The sequence below is a fragment of the Daucus carota genome, chromosome 4 (assembly GCF_001625215.2).
Source record: "Daucus carota subsp. sativus chromosome 4, DH1 v3.0, whole genome shotgun sequence".
NCBI lineage: Eukaryota > Viridiplantae > Streptophyta > Magnoliopsida > Apiales > Apiaceae > Daucus > Daucus carota.
Window position 1 is genome coordinate 49,904,219 of NC_030384.2, and position 17,781 is coordinate 49,921,999.

The 17,781-nt window shown below is 29.3% G+C and overlaps 1 protein-coding gene across 1 annotated transcript; it reads right to left on the reverse strand.

The window, feature by feature from the left end:
• Positions 1–5,969: 5,969 nt before the first annotated feature.
• Positions 5,970–8,505, reverse strand: LOC108216692 (cyclin-D4-1). Its single transcript, XM_017389520.2, has 6 exons — positions 8,003–8,505; positions 7,689–7,775; positions 7,489–7,587; positions 7,187–7,388; positions 6,975–7,099; positions 5,970–6,612 (listed from the first exon to the last, which is right to left on the reverse strand). Exons 1-6 carry the CDS (start codon positions 8,306–8,308, stop codon positions 6,385–6,387), a joined length of 1,047 nt encoding a protein of 348 aa, XP_017245009.1. The 5' UTR covers positions 8,309–8,505; the 3' UTR covers positions 5,970–6,384.
• Positions 8,506–17,781: the final 9,276 nt, after the last annotated feature.

A 17,781-nucleotide genomic window follows, 5' to 3' on the forward strand; every position in this document is an offset into this window, starting at 1 on the left:
TACATATGTAAGACTGCAACTATGAACAAAAGTTGGTGGAATTAGGAAATATGTATGTATGGGCATGATGTTGGATCTAATGCCCCTTAAAAAGAATATTTAAACGACATACCACTAGCATTTTATCTATCCTTTAGTTCTTAAATGATTAATTTAAAGGTTTATTAAGAATAAATGAAACATCTGTAACTATAATTAGGAGGTATTGATGCGAATCATTTTAATGCACACCGCACACGTTTGGCTTCAAGGTAACGAGAAGCCTTGTATAAGTTACAAATTACAATAATAGCAATCACTGCAGCTCAATGGACTATAAAGAAAACACTCACTTCGGCCAAAAAACTAAAAATAAGTTATATGCGAGGTTAATTAACATATTAAACATATTTAAAAATAATAGTTTATCGATGTTTACAATTTATTCTTATGCAAATATCAAAAAATTTAAATCATTGTCACATTTTTTACTCAAATTTTCAAATTTTAGTGTCATAAAATTTTGGGATGTAATTGTCCGGGCGGAATGAATCAATTTCTTGTATAATATTTACTTCGATTATAAAAATTTTGAATTTGATTGTAGCGAGTTATCACCGAATTCCCCTCATATTTTTTATATTTAATTTTAATAAATAATTTTTACAAATCGGAGGTGCTAAACAATTCTAGTTCCTTTATACATTTTCTTTCTTTCGAAATAGCTACCAATTATGAAAATAATTGTAACATTGTAAGCTTGCAACTACTAGGTGGTAAAGTTATGTGAAATAATTATTTATTAAGTGCATACGTGAGCAAAGAGAGTATAATATTACTCCCTCCCTCTCTAATTACTTTTTTTCTTTTTTGTACTTTTCACGTTTGTCAACACACATTTTTGATCGTTAATATCTTTCATTTCGTAGTAGCATTAGATATAAAAACTTCACTGTATTAAAGTACTCGTGAATAGGAATCTAACACTATATTTACTTTTATAGATTAGATGTAGATTAGTAATTTGTCTCATGTTATGAACAGTACCGACATCACAAACAGGAAAAGAAAAAAAAAACGGAGAGAGTACAAGGAAAGGAATAATATTTGGAGTGGGATAAAATAAAATTTAATAAAAAATCTTGGAATCCCGACAAGAAAATCTAGTTTGACAGAGGAACAGGCTTTGGTAGAAAAAGGTAATCACGCTACTCAAACTCCTTTAATTAACACGCCCGCCGTCTTCTCCTTCCTTTGCAGAACAAACAGCTACAAAAATCATTACCATGCGTATCAATTTTAATTTATTTTTGGCAACTAAAGCCAGCATGTACAGTTAAGCAGAGAGAGTAAGAGGATCACAATTATTCACAAGTACATGTTTTTTTAGAAAAATTGCACAAATTTTTAGAAAAATTGCAATTTGTGTACGGTATTATACTTTATAACACTGTAATACTATTTTTCAAAAATTTATACTTATAATATTATTCTTCAAAATTTTAATATTTAACTAATATATATTTTTAAGCGTTACTAATAGTGTTAAGTTAAAATATAAATATATAGAATTTAAAATTTAACTTATATATCTGCATTTTGAAATTTACCAACATCATACTTGCAACAATAACATATATATTTTATAACTCAACGGCGTTAACAACAAACTAGATGATTAATTAAAATTAATTAATTTCCTAAACAAGTGAAAATAAGCTAGGACTTAAGACCTCCCTTTTGTAGTCAAGATTTACGGGGGTGTATTCGATTGGGATTTTAATGCATTGTTTTTAGTCTATAGATTTTAATGGATTGTATGGGATTTTGATTTTGTGCGGATTCTTGACGAAATGTCGCAGAGTTGATAGGATTTAGGTACAATGCTTCAAAATCCCATTGAATTTGGTGGGATTTCAAAAAACTTAAAATACACGGAAGAATGCCACAAAATCCATCATTTTATGAAATGAAAAAAAATCCATCAGCACTTGAATACCATCAGATTTTAATGGATTTCAAACAATCCCAATCGAATACCCTCGGATTTTAAAGCATAATTTAAAATCCCAATTGAATACCACCAGATTTTGTAGCATAATTTAAAATCCCAATTGAATACCTCAAGATTTTAATGGATTTCAAACAATCCCAATCGAATACCCTCGGATTTCATGAATGCAAAAAAATGCTTTAAAATCCCAATCCAATACACCCCTCTTAATCTGCTGTTTGCAATTAATTACTTTGATCTATAAATATAATTAATTATGTTAGAGAAAACTCTCATAATTAATTATTTATATTTTTAACTACACATATCACTATGATTCAATTTCATAAATGATTTATTTCAATTAATAATTTTTCAATGCTTTGATGACCTAATATTAATATTATAATATTGGTCTATTTAGACCTCTAATATGGTTCAATATTTGAAAAAAATTCAAAATTTTGAATAACAAACACCTGTCATTTAATAAAATTTAATAAAATTATTTCCTTGACCAGAAGATAGGATAAGTGCCTATCAAATTTGCTACAACCTTTATCCCATTGTCTAAATACCCAAGCCCATTCTTGACGTTGTGCAATTATTGACATACAGTGCAGTGTGGTCCAGAAAAAATTATCCGGACATCCCAAACCCATTTTCAATTTGTACAAGTCTACAAGAATAAGATATTCGGGTGTGGTCCAAACTAAATTGGCCCAAATGATAAAATATGATATGTAAAAACTCGACATGCACGATTACAAATGATTAGATTATCAAAGACCACTTTAGATAATCCATTGATTGACCTACATCGTGGCTTTAACTAAATTTTATATAAATAAATAAAAAAATATTTTGAGTTGAATATATGTATATGTGTTTCCAAATTATCTCGCTCATGTTTGGTATCATCGATTATCACAATCTTTTTAGGTCATTTCAAGTTAAATTTTTTAATTAAATAATAATTTATCAAATGATAATTTTATTAAAATGAGATTATTGGGGGCTTCTCCTTGAGTATCCTATAGAAATAGTAACTTAGTAACTTTTATCAGGAGCCATTGATTTGCATTGATATGAAAGAAAAGGAAGGTCAAGATTAAAAATTGAAAAGAGACACGGCATAAAAATAGGAGACACACGTACAAGTATCCAAACCCTAGAAATTAGGAAGAACGTGCATGAGGTGTTTAGTTGTATCTATGTTCTGTAATAGTATTTTATGTTCTGTAGTTATAGCTGTATATAAATTAGTTATAAATATAATACAAAAATATGTTTATTACAAAAGTGAAAACTATTAAAAAATTGATGGGTTTAAAAACACATAACACATTTATGATTTGTAAATAAAACAAAATTTATTATATGTTATGTAAAAGTAATTATGTACAAGAAAATATAGAACAAAAAAATATATATTTTAAATAAGAAGAGATATAAAAATGTTAAAAAAAAGAACATACAACAAAACAAATACAGAACACAATAAATTCAAAACGTAAACTAACTAAAAATACTCAAACTGAAATTATAAAACACACAAAAGATTATAATTACAAATAAAAATAATAGAATCACAAAATATATACAAAACGCAAATAGAAATACATAACATAAAAAATTTAAAAAATAACCAGAAATACAGAACACAAAATCTTTTGAATGCTACAGAACACAAAAAATTACAGAACACAAAACAAAAATTATCAAAAGCACAATAAATGTTATAGATTATTAAAAGATTAAAATAAAGTTAAATTTTTCAAGAAATAGTATGATATAAAAAATTGAAATATAATATTCAAAATAATTTATGATAATAATGTTTTGTAATAGAAATAAATTAGACAAAACTAAATTCTTATATCATCACATATTAGAGAACACAACACAGATCGATGAGAGAAGAACACATAACACCAAAAAAATAGAACACCAAAAATTTTGAATAATATATAATTATAAAATAAAAAACAAAATTATAGATCATAAGAAAAAATATAAAATTGTACCAAAAAACACATTACATTAAAAAAATACACAAAGAATAACTTATATATAAAACACCGAAAAATACAGAACCTTAAAATTTCAGAACACAAAAAGAAAATTGTAGAACGCAAAATAAAAATTATAATATACAAAAAGTTAAAAAATTATGATGAAATTGTATAATATAGAAAATTAGAAAATTATATGTTTTAGAGTATTTAGTATGTAATATAAAATTATTAATAGTAATATTTTTTATAGTAAAAATATATTTGGCAAATTAAATTCTATTATACGTAACATACTAAAAGAAATTTATTATTAAATTAATGTAAATCATGTTATGTACAATAGTATATATAATCAGTTTTGTTCTTTTGCTAAAAAGTAGTGATGCGTGTGTTCTGAACACATTGGGTGAGAACAAGCAGTTATGTTACAGACACGTGCACCACTGAGATTTAGTTACTAGGTTACTCAATAATATTGGTTCCTCAATGAACCACACCCTGAGATTATTTATGATCTCCATAAATAGACAAAGTGTAACAGCACTCTCACTCTTTGATAAAATAAATTTATTTTGCTAAATACAAAGACTATTATTTTCAAGAGAAGTTGGGTGAAATAATGTTTAGAAACTCATAATATTATAAGTATAAAAATTTGTTCTATTATTCATATCGTATATTAAGTCTATTTTTAAACTATACAGAGCCGATACTTTATAATATTCAAAACAATCGAAGCCCAATTCTTATAATACATACGTTATTTTTTAGCTATCCAAGGGTTTTAAAATCCATTTAAGAGTATACTATTAGATAAAGTGTTGCGTCACAAATCAAATAATAATTTATTAATTTTTTTTATATTCAAGTGAGTTATAACATAAAGAATAATATATTTTGCCAGATATAACTGTGAAATAGCTCTCAAGTCAAATACTCTATTATTATAAAGAAAAATTGCTTGCCAATTTTCTCACAACAAGCTTGTAACAATACGAAAAGGACCGTAATCGTCCCGGTGTTATATATTGTGCAGCAGAAAAAGAAAAAAAAAAAAAAAAAAAGCCACCCCCATTGAGGACTTTTAAACATTTATCGGATACTAACTAAAATTAGAGATATCACTTTAAAAAAAAAAAAAAACTAAAATTAGAGATATTGAGCATTAAATACAAGTGTGAGTAAGGTGAGACCTGAGAGACTTATTGCTGGGCCTTGCCTTGTGCACATCTTAGTTTCATCTCTCCATCCAGTCTCCGTGACATTATTTATAGCAGAAGCATCTAACATTCCCTGTTATTGTATGATGCATTATATTATCAACAATTTTTTCCTATTTAGCTGAAAATAACTCATTCTAGAATTTATACCTTACTACAATTTTTTTCTGCCAAACTTATGCTGCTTATAATCGATTGTCGTGAACCATTATTCTTATCGGAAACTCTGCATGTCATGCAAATTATTTTCACGAATCTAGTTGCTGCAATTATGATTGATCTTGCACCTTCTGTAGCAGTATTCTTCGATGAATTGTATAATGATTTTAAAAAATTCGTCGTGTTTAAGTTCTAAATTATTGCCTAGTCGGGGAGAGCTTGAATTTTCATTACAGTGATGAATAGCTGCTCATTTCTGCAGATTGAGATTCATGGCTCACAAGTTATTAAGAATTCAATCAGAATTTGTTTATCATGAAAGCTCTTTTTCTGTTATAATTGACAAGCCCTACTTAACTTTTGTCATAACTTTTCCATATGGCTTCAAATGTTTATAACATAGGTAAAGTAGAGAGTGATAGAGCTATTTACTCACAACTTGATAGTTGATACGATTTCAAAAGCATGACTTGTGTGAAATTGTAAAGGGAAATGTTATTTTCAGAGTTTTTTTTATTTCAACAGCAATATGTTGCTCTGAAAATAAAAAATTTGCTCTGAATTTAGATTTCCTGAGAATCAAATGCAAGATGACAAAGATGAGACAAGCATGTAATTTATTAATAAAACTAACCAAAAATTTCATTTCTCCCGGGTCCTATATAACTAATTTTTTTTTTTTTTCTCTTTTCACAATCAGCAAAAGGGAAGGCATCAAGGCTCAAGCATAGTACAAGTTTTATATCAAAGCAAATGTACATTTTTTATAATCTACTCCATTTGTGCTAATAAGCTTGTCTTCTCATATCCCAGCTGTTAAATAGGCCTAGTAGTTAACAGCTAATGTTGATTGCATGCTTTCATGCTCTGAGCATGAAATAACTTCTAGAGTTCATTTGGCTTTTGGCATGGTCTTGCCTCAATGACCCAACTTCACGAAAACCATGTATTCACTGTATACATTTGGTTCTTGTTTTCCAGTAGACAAGGTTTGGGGGAGGGGGGTCATTGTGCTTTAACTTAGCTTCCTCCTTTTAGTGTTTTCCGCATAATGAGAAGAACTTAAACATGATTCAACTGTTGAATCATCACTTCTATAGCTTAAACAAGCGGCAGCATCTAGCACACCACTAGGGCTTCGGGGCAATGATGATGGGATTAATCCATTTGGACCACTACTTCTAAATGCACTGAAAGATGGTGATGATCTCTTTATCAGTTCGACACATTTTACCAATTTATCCTGCAAAATATGAAGGAAAAACTATTAAAACTTTTGATACGTTAGGCACTTTTCTCAAATCTCGATATCCCTATATAAGCCGATTAATTCCACATTTTGGCATTTGAACCTAATAGGATACAACTTTTGTGATTGCTTAAGGCATTTACATGATTTTGGTGTCTGCTTAAGTATCCGATTACAAGAATAATGCACAAAGTGGCTGCAAGTAATTAAACTCGAATCACAAGAAAAATATAAAAGGCAAACATTATTATATCATTCATCTATAACTCTCCACTTCTCTCCTTTCTAGTTATGCATCATTTCATTGTGACTCTCCCATCCTCCCATTTTTAGATAATGGACCACATAGTATTTACCTTTTGTAAATGGTGATCGAGTTCATATAATGCATTTTTGGTTTCTACTGTATGAGTGTCTCCTGCAACAGACAGAGCCACTGCTGCTGCAATTTCAGAAGGCCTGAATTCCAAGAATTCAATCCCTGAATTTAAGTCACAGTAAAGATAATATCAGCACACACACGCAAAGCACACACACATATGAACCATCAAAAATATAATAGAATGACCTTTTGTCAGGCTTGCTATAAGTTGCGTCGATCTGTATATTGTAGACGTTGATGCAATATGATCCCCCGTAGTCTTTGCAATAAAATACTCAATAAATGAGAAAGGGGTTACTGATTGCATTCTCCACTTCAATGTACTCAAAACAAGAAGTTCCATTCTCTGTATGGTTCTTGCTTCAAATATAAATTTCGATTCACAAACCTGATCATTGAAGTCATAATTCAATCAGGGGAATCATCTTAACATAACCAACAGAAAATCTTCAATGAATCAGTAAAAACTAACAATGCTACAAGTATACCTGTAAATCTAAGAGCAATGGCACTTCAGTCTCCTCCGTTTTGGCCGCTAGAGATACACAGGCAACAGCCAACAACTGCATCATCCATGCTTTTCCAGCCTAAAATACAGAATGCATCAATCATACATTCATCCACACATACACAAGTAGATTACGAAAAATAATCAAATGCCATCGACCTAAATACATTAGGAGCTTACTGGTAACTCATAGGCAGAGATGAATCTGTCAAAGTAGTTCACAGATAAATATGCACACTGAGGTCCAAAATTGAAATAGGAATTCACCTATAAAACAACCAACACACATCATCACTAAATTTTCAAGAACTGATAATAATCCTTTTATAAATAAATCTTCTATAAACATCCATACATCAATTAAAATTCAGCCAAACCCCATCTCATTTTTCTCAATCAAGAACCTAAATAAGCCCAAAAAATCCCTAAAAAAGTTACAAAATCACATCTAGTCCTAAAAAAAGTACTTATCTCAAAAAAACACAAGATATTACCTTTCCAATCCAATCAACAGCCTCTTGCCTAGCCTTCAAATCCAAAACCCCATTTCTCAATCTTTCCCCATAATCAGAAGCAGGCAAATGCTCACATTCTTTCTTTAACATCAAATCGAAAGCTTCATCACTTTGTAAAGGCAATAAACTATAAAAAGACTCTTCTTTAGCCTCAAAGATTTGATTTTTAATAGTTTTGTTGTGAAATGAGGTCTCAAGGTCTTCAACACACTCATCAAAATAGATACTTTCAGTTTCTTCAGAACAGAGGAGACTTGATACTGCACAATCAAGACCTGGTGCCATTCAAAAACAAATTTACCTCCAGTATATTAAATCTCTCTGGCTTCTAACTTGAATCTTGATGAATATCTATGTATATGCAGTGCGTAGGAGGGAGGGAGAGTGAGAGAGATGGGGCAAGTTGAGAGAGAGAGAGAGAGAGAGAGAGAGAGATGGGGCAAGTTTGGAGAACAAGGGAGAAGGGATTGCAAAATATAGACAGAGCAAGAAAAGGGGGAAAATAATAAAGGTGGTGGTATTTATTTTTAAATAAAAGTTAATTTGTTTTTGCAACTAATTTTTATTATTTCCTAAGACTCTGGGAGTGAATGATATTTATGGGAATAATTATGACTCGCTGACAGCGTGATGCAACGTGCCAAATACTTTTCTACGGTAAAAAATTAATAAGGAAAAATTGTGTAAGTTTTGGTAAAACCTAATTTAATAATCCAAATATTTTTTATAAATAATGTCACACGTATTAAATTGACGCGTGCATGATATAGTTTAGAATAATATACTTGGAGAGATTTATACATATAAGAATGATTATCATTATTGTTATTATTATTATTATTATTTATTTTTGAGCAGATAAGAAAGATTATTATTAGAATTATAGTCAATAGTATATGACACATATCATTTATACCCATTTTTAATCTATTTAATATTTCTAACATTTTTGCTTTTTTACTTTTTCTTCAACTAAAATATTAATACGAAGCATTTCCCTTTATTACATAAATGTACACGATTCCATTTATATGCTATCATGTTTCGAAACGTGTTTTTCTTATCCACAAATATTGCATTAGAAAAATATAAATTATTTCCATTTTTTACACAAATTTACTTTTTCCTTTTATGCAAATTCTTCGTAATTTTTTATGAACTAAGCAACACCAATCTTTCATAAAATCTTGTGCGAAGAGTCGTGTCGTTTCATATTTTTCCAATTAATAAAATTAATAAAATCTTATAATTCTTATAGTACTACTGGTATCGCTAACAAATTTCGGAAAAGAAAAAGAGGGTATGTATCGCCGATCTTGCAAAAAATTAATGGTTGCAGAGCCATTAATGTGTACGATTATTCTTAATTAATTCACATGCACCCGTGTTTTACATCTTAAAAGTTGTTTAACGACTTAACTTAAGGAATATTAGGAAAAAGTAATAATTTAGAAAATTCAAGACACCATGGTGACCCATTCGTACTTTTTAGTTTTTAGTGTTTTTCCACAATGGGGTGGTGACATGTGGATCTGAAACACCGGCCTATCAGCCTCTCTGTGCAAGCTCCGATGTATGGTGATTTTAACTTGGATATAAAGTTTGTGTAACAAATTTAAAATTAATATGTTGTATTTCATAAAATATTTTTCAAATTTTTAATAAAAAGAAATTTATAACTGAAATAGATAATCAATAAAATTTATTTTTTATTATATTAATAATTCACAAATCACTTATAATATAAAATTATACAGAAAAATAATTTAAGTGCATGCATCACGTCAAGTTATAGGTTATTGTTTTAAATCAGATCAAACTAACCTAGAGAAATGATTCCAATCCCGTCACCAAACGATTCTTTAGTCTTTCTTTCGGCTTGTAAGGATATTTCTTACTTATTTTCGGTTAATAATTTACTTAAAATTTCTGTTCGAGACCTGAAATGCAAGAAGATTTAACAATATGTGAAAATATCTAAAGACTAGTTTCTTTATTCTAAATCAGTTAATTAACATAAATAAAAAAAAACGAACATATAACATAGGTAAACAGTCATTGCATTTTAAAAAAACGAACATATAACATAGGTAAACAGTCATTGCATTGCTTCCATTCCGCAAGTATGCTATTTAGGGGCCGTTTGGTTTATCTTAAAATAAATGATTTTTCAGTGGAGTAGAAATGAGAAGTAAATAAGTTAATAAAGTGTTTGGAAAATAAGCAAAAGTTGTGAGAGAGAAGCTAACATTCTCGGTTTCTTAAAAATACTTCTACTTCTTTACATAAACGGATCAATAAAAGTAACAGATTCTTAAAAATACTTCTACTTCTTTACATAAACAGGTCAATAAAAATAAAGGTCAGAAGCAGTTTCAGCTTCTTGTAAACAAACACCAGCTAATTGAGGAGATAAAGAAAAAAGAGTGGAAAATGGTGACATGAAAGAGTGATGAAAAGAAATAAGAACAGTAATAGCCTTTTGCTTTTTAGCACTTTGGAGGAGCGCTTCTCTTTTCCAAGTGTGGTAACTGGTAAGCCTCGAAAGTTCAATTTCACAAGGGAAAGGAAAAAAAAAAAGCATAACGTGATTCAGTGATTCTGACCATCGTTATGAAGAACATACAAGACAAACACTAGGCGCGAAGAGTATTTTCATCACATATATATGTTAATAATAATCTAGACCATTGATAATTTGCAATTATCTTAAATTAATGCGCAAGAGTTTCTTATAAAATATCCCATAGGGGTCACGCTCCATGGAGAACACATTTTAGTGTGAGAATACCAAGGACACTATTGTTCTGTTGCTAAACAATACAACATTTAAAATGTGAAATATATGCAGAACAATTGTTCTTACTATTCCCACGTATAAATTGCTGTCACCTGATTCAGTGTTTGTTTGTGTGTGTGCGCGCGCACAAATATAGGTACTACTCCAATACAAACCATTGAAAATGTGAAATATTGCTGAACAATTGTTCTCACTTGAATCAATGTGTGTGCATGTGGACATGTGAAATACTCCCTCCGTTCCTTTTTATTAGTCGCTTTGACTTTTTGCACGTATTTTGAGGTGCAATAAAAACGTATTTCTACACATTATTTTTTAAATTTTCTTTTTTTGAATAAAAATATAGATGTTAAACTTTTATTCAGAAAAAGAAAATTTGAAAAATAATACGTAGAAGCATATTTTTTGTACACCTCAAATTACGTGCACAAAGTCAAAGCGACTAATATTTAGGAACGGAGGGAGTATTGCTGAACAATTATTATCTCGTGGGCGGGTACTCTAGGGGTGGCCTCATTTTGATTTGTCAAGATTTTGACCATAGATCCATCTGCTGACCTTGTAAGTGGATTTATATGTTTGATCATGATCAAGGTACAATCTTTTCATGGTTTTCCTGTTGATTTTAATGAGTTTATTATGGGTTTTGTTATGTGTTTTTTGTATTCAAAATTTCTTTTTTTGTGCATCTTTTATGTATATTATGTGTGTTATGTGTGTATTCTATCCATCTATGTGTGTTATATATTGATGATTATAGTCTAGTCTTGTTGGTTCCTTGTCATTGCTGTGAATTGGTTGTGCAATCGTTGAGTGGATGTGGATGTTGTTTAGTAGGTTAAGTTTAAGACTTTTACATATTCTCAGGCTTGGTTTTTGAATTTTAATTTGACTTTACTACCCTCTGAGAAAGGTTTCATTCTTATAAGATCTCTGTTGAAGTGTTGATGCTTGTTACTCTGGGATATTGATCTATGTGATTTTTACATTTTTGTCGGTAGCAGTGCAGGTGATCTAGTGTTTGTTATAATGAATGTAATGAAGGTCGAATCCGTTACGTTTTTCAATCCATAATTATTATGATTGGTTGATTTTTTAGGTAATAATTTATTTGTAAATTGGATTGGCCTTAGTTACGGGTTTCTCTTTTATTGACTATTCATTATTTGTTTCTTTAAATAGAACAGTTACTTTAAATTGTGATTGTAATCGGAGGGATATTCTTTATGAATATTTATTACAATTTATGGGAGTCATTAATTATGACTTTATTATGCCTTTAATGGTTTTGTTCAAGTTTGGATGCCATTTTATGGCTTGTTTACCATTTTGACTCACTTGATTGTTGCTAATCTTGAATTTTATTTTTTTCTCGAGTAATTGCTTTTAAATATATGCTCTAAATGCTTTAATTCTCATTGATTAGGGGTTAATGCAATTTGTTAACCGGTGTATATTTATTTGCAGTCTTGATTCATGGTTTTGTTCGTACCGTATATGGGTGGCCATAATTGATGGCGTATATTCTTGGCCTAATAATCGGCAATTTGGTGCCATTTTGTTGGCTTGTTTATTAATTTTAATTTAATTTTTATTTAAAATTTTAGATATTTTTTGAAAATTATAGTTTTATTTTAATACATTTTATTAATTATTCTTAGTAATTATTTATTGTGTTATATATCTAGCCAAAAGGTCTCCCTTTGGTTAGATATATTTTTTATTCTGTTTTCTTTCTTATTTTATCTTCTTTTTGTCAAAATATTATATATATATCATTTCTTCTACTTGTACCATTTTTTTTGATAATCTATACTGATTTTAATTATTAAATTTATTATTATTAATTTCTTGTTATTAATGGATCGTATTTGTTTCAGGTGGCGTGGTCTTACAAATTGGGACGATTTCCTTTCGGACATTAAGGTCTTATTGTCTAAGCTTCCGGAGACATTTTCATGTCTTTCGGTTAGATGATAAGCTTTTTTGAATGAAAGAAACTCCTCGGAGTATTGGCGTTTATCGATACGAGCAAGTGTATTTCTGTCAAAAAAAAAAAAAAATAATCTAGAATTGCTTCGGTTTTCGTCATCTTTGTCAAGTATGGAAGCAACGTCTTGTCACCGGACAAAAAAATTCGAAATTTTATTAATTAAATAATGTCTCCGAGTAAATTACTCCCTCCATCCTAAAAAAATAATCCTATGACTTTTTCATGCATTTCAATGTATTTGGAAAAGGTTCTTTTAAATATTATTTTTTAAATTTTTTTTATTTTGTCTAAAAATATGGATCTTATATTTTTATGCAAAACAAAAAAATTGAAAATTTTGTTTATAAATACACCTACCAAATACATTGAAATACGTAAAAAAAATAATCAAAATATCATCTTTTTGAGACGGAGAGATTATTTTTAACTTGCAATAAAGTCGACCATATACCATCTCATATAAAAATTAGGCAATCAGCTGAAGCCATAAGATCGAAAGTGAAATTATTTAAATCGTTGATTCAATTTTTTGAAAAAATTATTTTTCATGTAGGCATGGATAGATCAAATAAGATACGGGAGATAAGTGTCCGTTGAAATACAATGTAAGACTCGCGTGGGTCTTCTTCTAATAATTTAAAATTTTATATGGACTAATTTTCAACATAAACTCAACTAGTTATCAATAATGTTCTTAATTTTTTATTTATTTTTTGACATTTTCATCATTTTAAGTCTTACAAAATTAAAAAATATTTTATAATGTTTAAAATTAAAATAGGTAGATGTTTTTCAAAAATTTATCCGATATCTCCAAAATTTGAACCATAGATTAACTTAGGACATTTTCTCAAAAAAAAAAAAACCTTAGGACATAGTTGTGATAATATGATATTATGCTAGTTTTTGACGAACTTAGTCAAATGAAATTGATAACAATAAATTTCAGTTAATAACAAAACATTAAAATTTAGTAGACTCTATGCCATGTCATAGGCTCATAGCTAGTTTTTCTGCGAACAAAACTATTTAGCAAGGCGATAATGATTTGGATCTAAACAGGGTTCCTTCTCAACAACAAAACAACAACAGATGAAAGATCGTTGGGGTGACAAAATCCCGATTCATAATTGAGTTAATTTGGATTCGATGATTTTTGTATGAATTATTGAGATTATGTGGTCCATTTTCATTATTGGTAACTCTCTTTTCCTGTTTGCGTTGAATGGAATATTTATGCCCCGTACTTCAAAATATAAACTTTTTGTCTCATACATGGTCAACTCAATTTACTCACATCACTCGAACACTCTTTCAAGTAGGAATTGAACTGTACTCGGTGATGATCGCATTGTTCAATTCTCATTCAGTGTCCAAAATCATACAGGCTAATATAAATTAAATTTTGTTTTATATATAATTATTAAACGATTTATAAGTATAAATAATTTTTTGGTTTATAATTTTATTTAAAATTAAACATATTAATTATTAGATATAATAATTAATAACATTATGAAGAAATTTAGAATTTTCAATATACTACAACTAATAAGTTATAAGCGTGTTTATAAATTTATTACACAAATAATTGATCTTGTTCAATATAATTAGTTATAGATTAAATAATTTGAAAGTACGATTATAATTGAAAAAATAACCGATCTTAATCAGTATAATCAGTAACAAGTCAAAACAATTAACAGAAGTATAATTATAATCGGAAAATCGTATTAAAATGCACCGGGGACAATGGTAAATCTGTTTACAACTTCGGATTCTATCTAAATTTTTAAAAATCCGTTTTTGAAAAAATCGAGTAAAGATACTTTAGACACGAACATCAAACCCTTTTACCTCAAATTCCATAAATCGCGAAATCTTTCATAATTTTACCTTTTGATATCCCTCCCAAAAATTTGCTTTGGACCAAAACGTAGCAACCCATATGATTCGTGTCAGAGTTTCGTGTATTGCGTGAGCGGTGTATTATATTCTCAGTGTCTTTTTGTAGTAAGAGCTCGCAGAGGAGCGTTGAGGACCACCCACGATACGCATTCTATCTCCTTCTTTGGGTCGTCTTGTTTATTTTATAGCAGTGTTGGTGCAGTTTTGTGGAGATCCGAGCTCTTTGATTTTTCTTAATGGTTTTTCTTACTCAGTGCCGAGCCAGTGGATCAGGGAAAAATATAAATGCACATGATCATATTCTCCTCTCTTCTGTGTGTGTTTCATGCTGCGAGTTTTTTTGGGTGGTCAAAAGGACTCAAAACCGTCCTTACATAAAAAATAAAAAACTTAAAACCGCACCCACGTGAGAACGATAGTTAGGCCTGATAATTTGACACGTAACACGCTAATATTTGAGGACATAACACGTTAAATATTTAATTTTCCACGAACTTGATTTGTCTCTAATCATATCTCGCTTAAACTGATGGTAATATGGGAGTAGAAGTTGGAACAGTCTTATGACTAAAATCCTGTATTATTCTTTATGTAGTAGTCGTTACCCTATCACACCTCATTAATCTCAATAATATTTGCTATTGCGTATTCCTTCTGTCTCATTTTACATGTCCATTTAGAAAATATATTTAGTGTATTTTAATATGCAATTTTCAAATTTTAAAAATAACGAATATATAATTTGTAATATTTAATCAAAAATTGGTTAATTTAACTCCTTGAAAACGAAAATGAACATTTAAAAGGGGCGGAGAGAGTATTACACATCCATAGACGATTTAAGCCTCTTTATTTCAGACCACTTAATCACCCTAATAACTAGGATAAACATAAAAAATATAATTATCTGTAATTTATATGTCTAAATATTTTTATTAGATCATTAAATATAATCTAACAAATAGTACTGTCACTACATGTCAGAATTTACTATATATTCTTCAATTAATTACTCATTTCGAAGCACAACACTGCAGTCTGCAACCTAATTTTCATGCAATAATCAGAAGGAAAGGACGTTAAATAAAAACGGTCTTTCTAATGTGTGCCCAAGGGCATATATTAAACACTAAATTCTATAAAAATAGCTTGTTTTGATTGGTGGAGTTGATGTGAATGCAGGGGGCCATTGTCATTTATTGTTCATCCACCAATCAAAATGAGTTATTTTTATTGGAGTTGGGGACTATTGTGTGCCCTTGGGCACTCCATAGTAAATCCCAAATAAAAATACTATTAAATCAGTAATGCAGTAAGCATTAATTAGCGACTGAGGTTTTGTCGCGGAAGTAGGAAATGCTGCTTATTTTTCTGCAAGAGTGGTTGTTAGATCATGATTTGATCTGTGATCTAAAATTCTAAACGCTTTGTGTAGGAATACAATTGTTGTTTATATGGTATGTAAAAGAAGAAAAAACAATTATCAGTTAAATCATCTGTTTAATTTATCAAGCATATTATCGACAAACTTTTTATTTTGTTTTGATAAATTGATATAAAATTATTCATGTGAGAGAATCTCCGATATCATAGAATCATTAGCTTGTATAATTAGCAGTTTAGTAGTACAATTTTAAAAAGATAGTGTTTTTATTATTATAAATAGTCGATTTGTTGATGTTGATTGTGTTTGGTGGACCACCCGTAACATCATCTAAGTCTTACAAAATCTAACATATTTTATGTAAATCGAATTTATTCAATATCGTTGGATATACTCTTAAATTAACATAAATCTTGTATTGAAGGATTTTTTCTTTTTAAATTCAAATTTCACAATACTTTATCTACAAATCAAAATGATTATAAATTCAAATACAATAAGTATATAAACGTCATTGGGAACTCTTCTTCTTTATTTTTTTCCCTCTTTGCTTCTATCATTTTATCGGCATTTGAATTTAGTTTATCTAATTTATCAAGTGATTTGTATCTTGGAGGATGTACTTTCATATTTCAGCTATAAAATAATTACCCAACCATTCACGGTTCCTCTTAGTGATACTGCATAAAAAAGTATATATAACAATTAATTATACATATTTTAAAATCTATTTTACAAATATACATTAAATATACATATTTACACTCTATTTGCATACATTATTATTATTATTATTATTATTATTTTATATGCACACAAATAAACATACATAAATATGTCTAATATCATTATTCGACACAATCTTTTATAATAAATCCAAAATTGTTATCAAAATATTCATAAAAAACCGTACTCGTGTACTTCCGTCCAGCTACTCCTCCACCTTGGTCCGCCATCTCAACCGTCCACCCTAACATCCGCCGCAACTCTTGTTTCTCGATCTCCACCTCAACTACTAAAAAACAATTACACGTGTACTTGGCCCAGTTCTTAATATTCTAAGACGACCAAAACCTAGTATTTAATTGGTCGTGACATTCTAATTATATCTTTAAACGAAACATTTCGAGCTGGCGAGATTGTCTTTAACATAATTATCTAATCTAAAATCATTAACATATGTTTATTTGTGGGTGGGGATTTGTTGAAGGTGACAGATCCATGCCCAATGCTCAAATTTAAGGGCTATTGCTTCATTTCTTTATTTTAATTGGTCAAATGTACTTTCTTTTACCGAAGATGCTTAGTGCTTTTTTAATGTGTAAGTTGGACATATGGAATAATATATCACTTGGTTGACTGGCTGTATTTCGTATCGAGTTTGTTTTGCTTGGTTTAACAAGAGCACAACTCCAAAATTCTGAGTTGGTTCTGCATATGAAGAACTTATTCAGCATTTGTGCACGGGAAGCAGGGTTATAGAAATCGGAAATATGAGCTAATCAGTTGAACTCTTGATTCAATAATTTATCGAATTTTTTAATTAAATCAGAGAGTAATCAATAAATTGATTATATACATTTTAAAAATTAGTCAAGAATTTTTAATGAATCCGAAATTTTTAGAACACGGTAGTTATATGATAAAAAGACTTATTCTATATAAAATTAAAG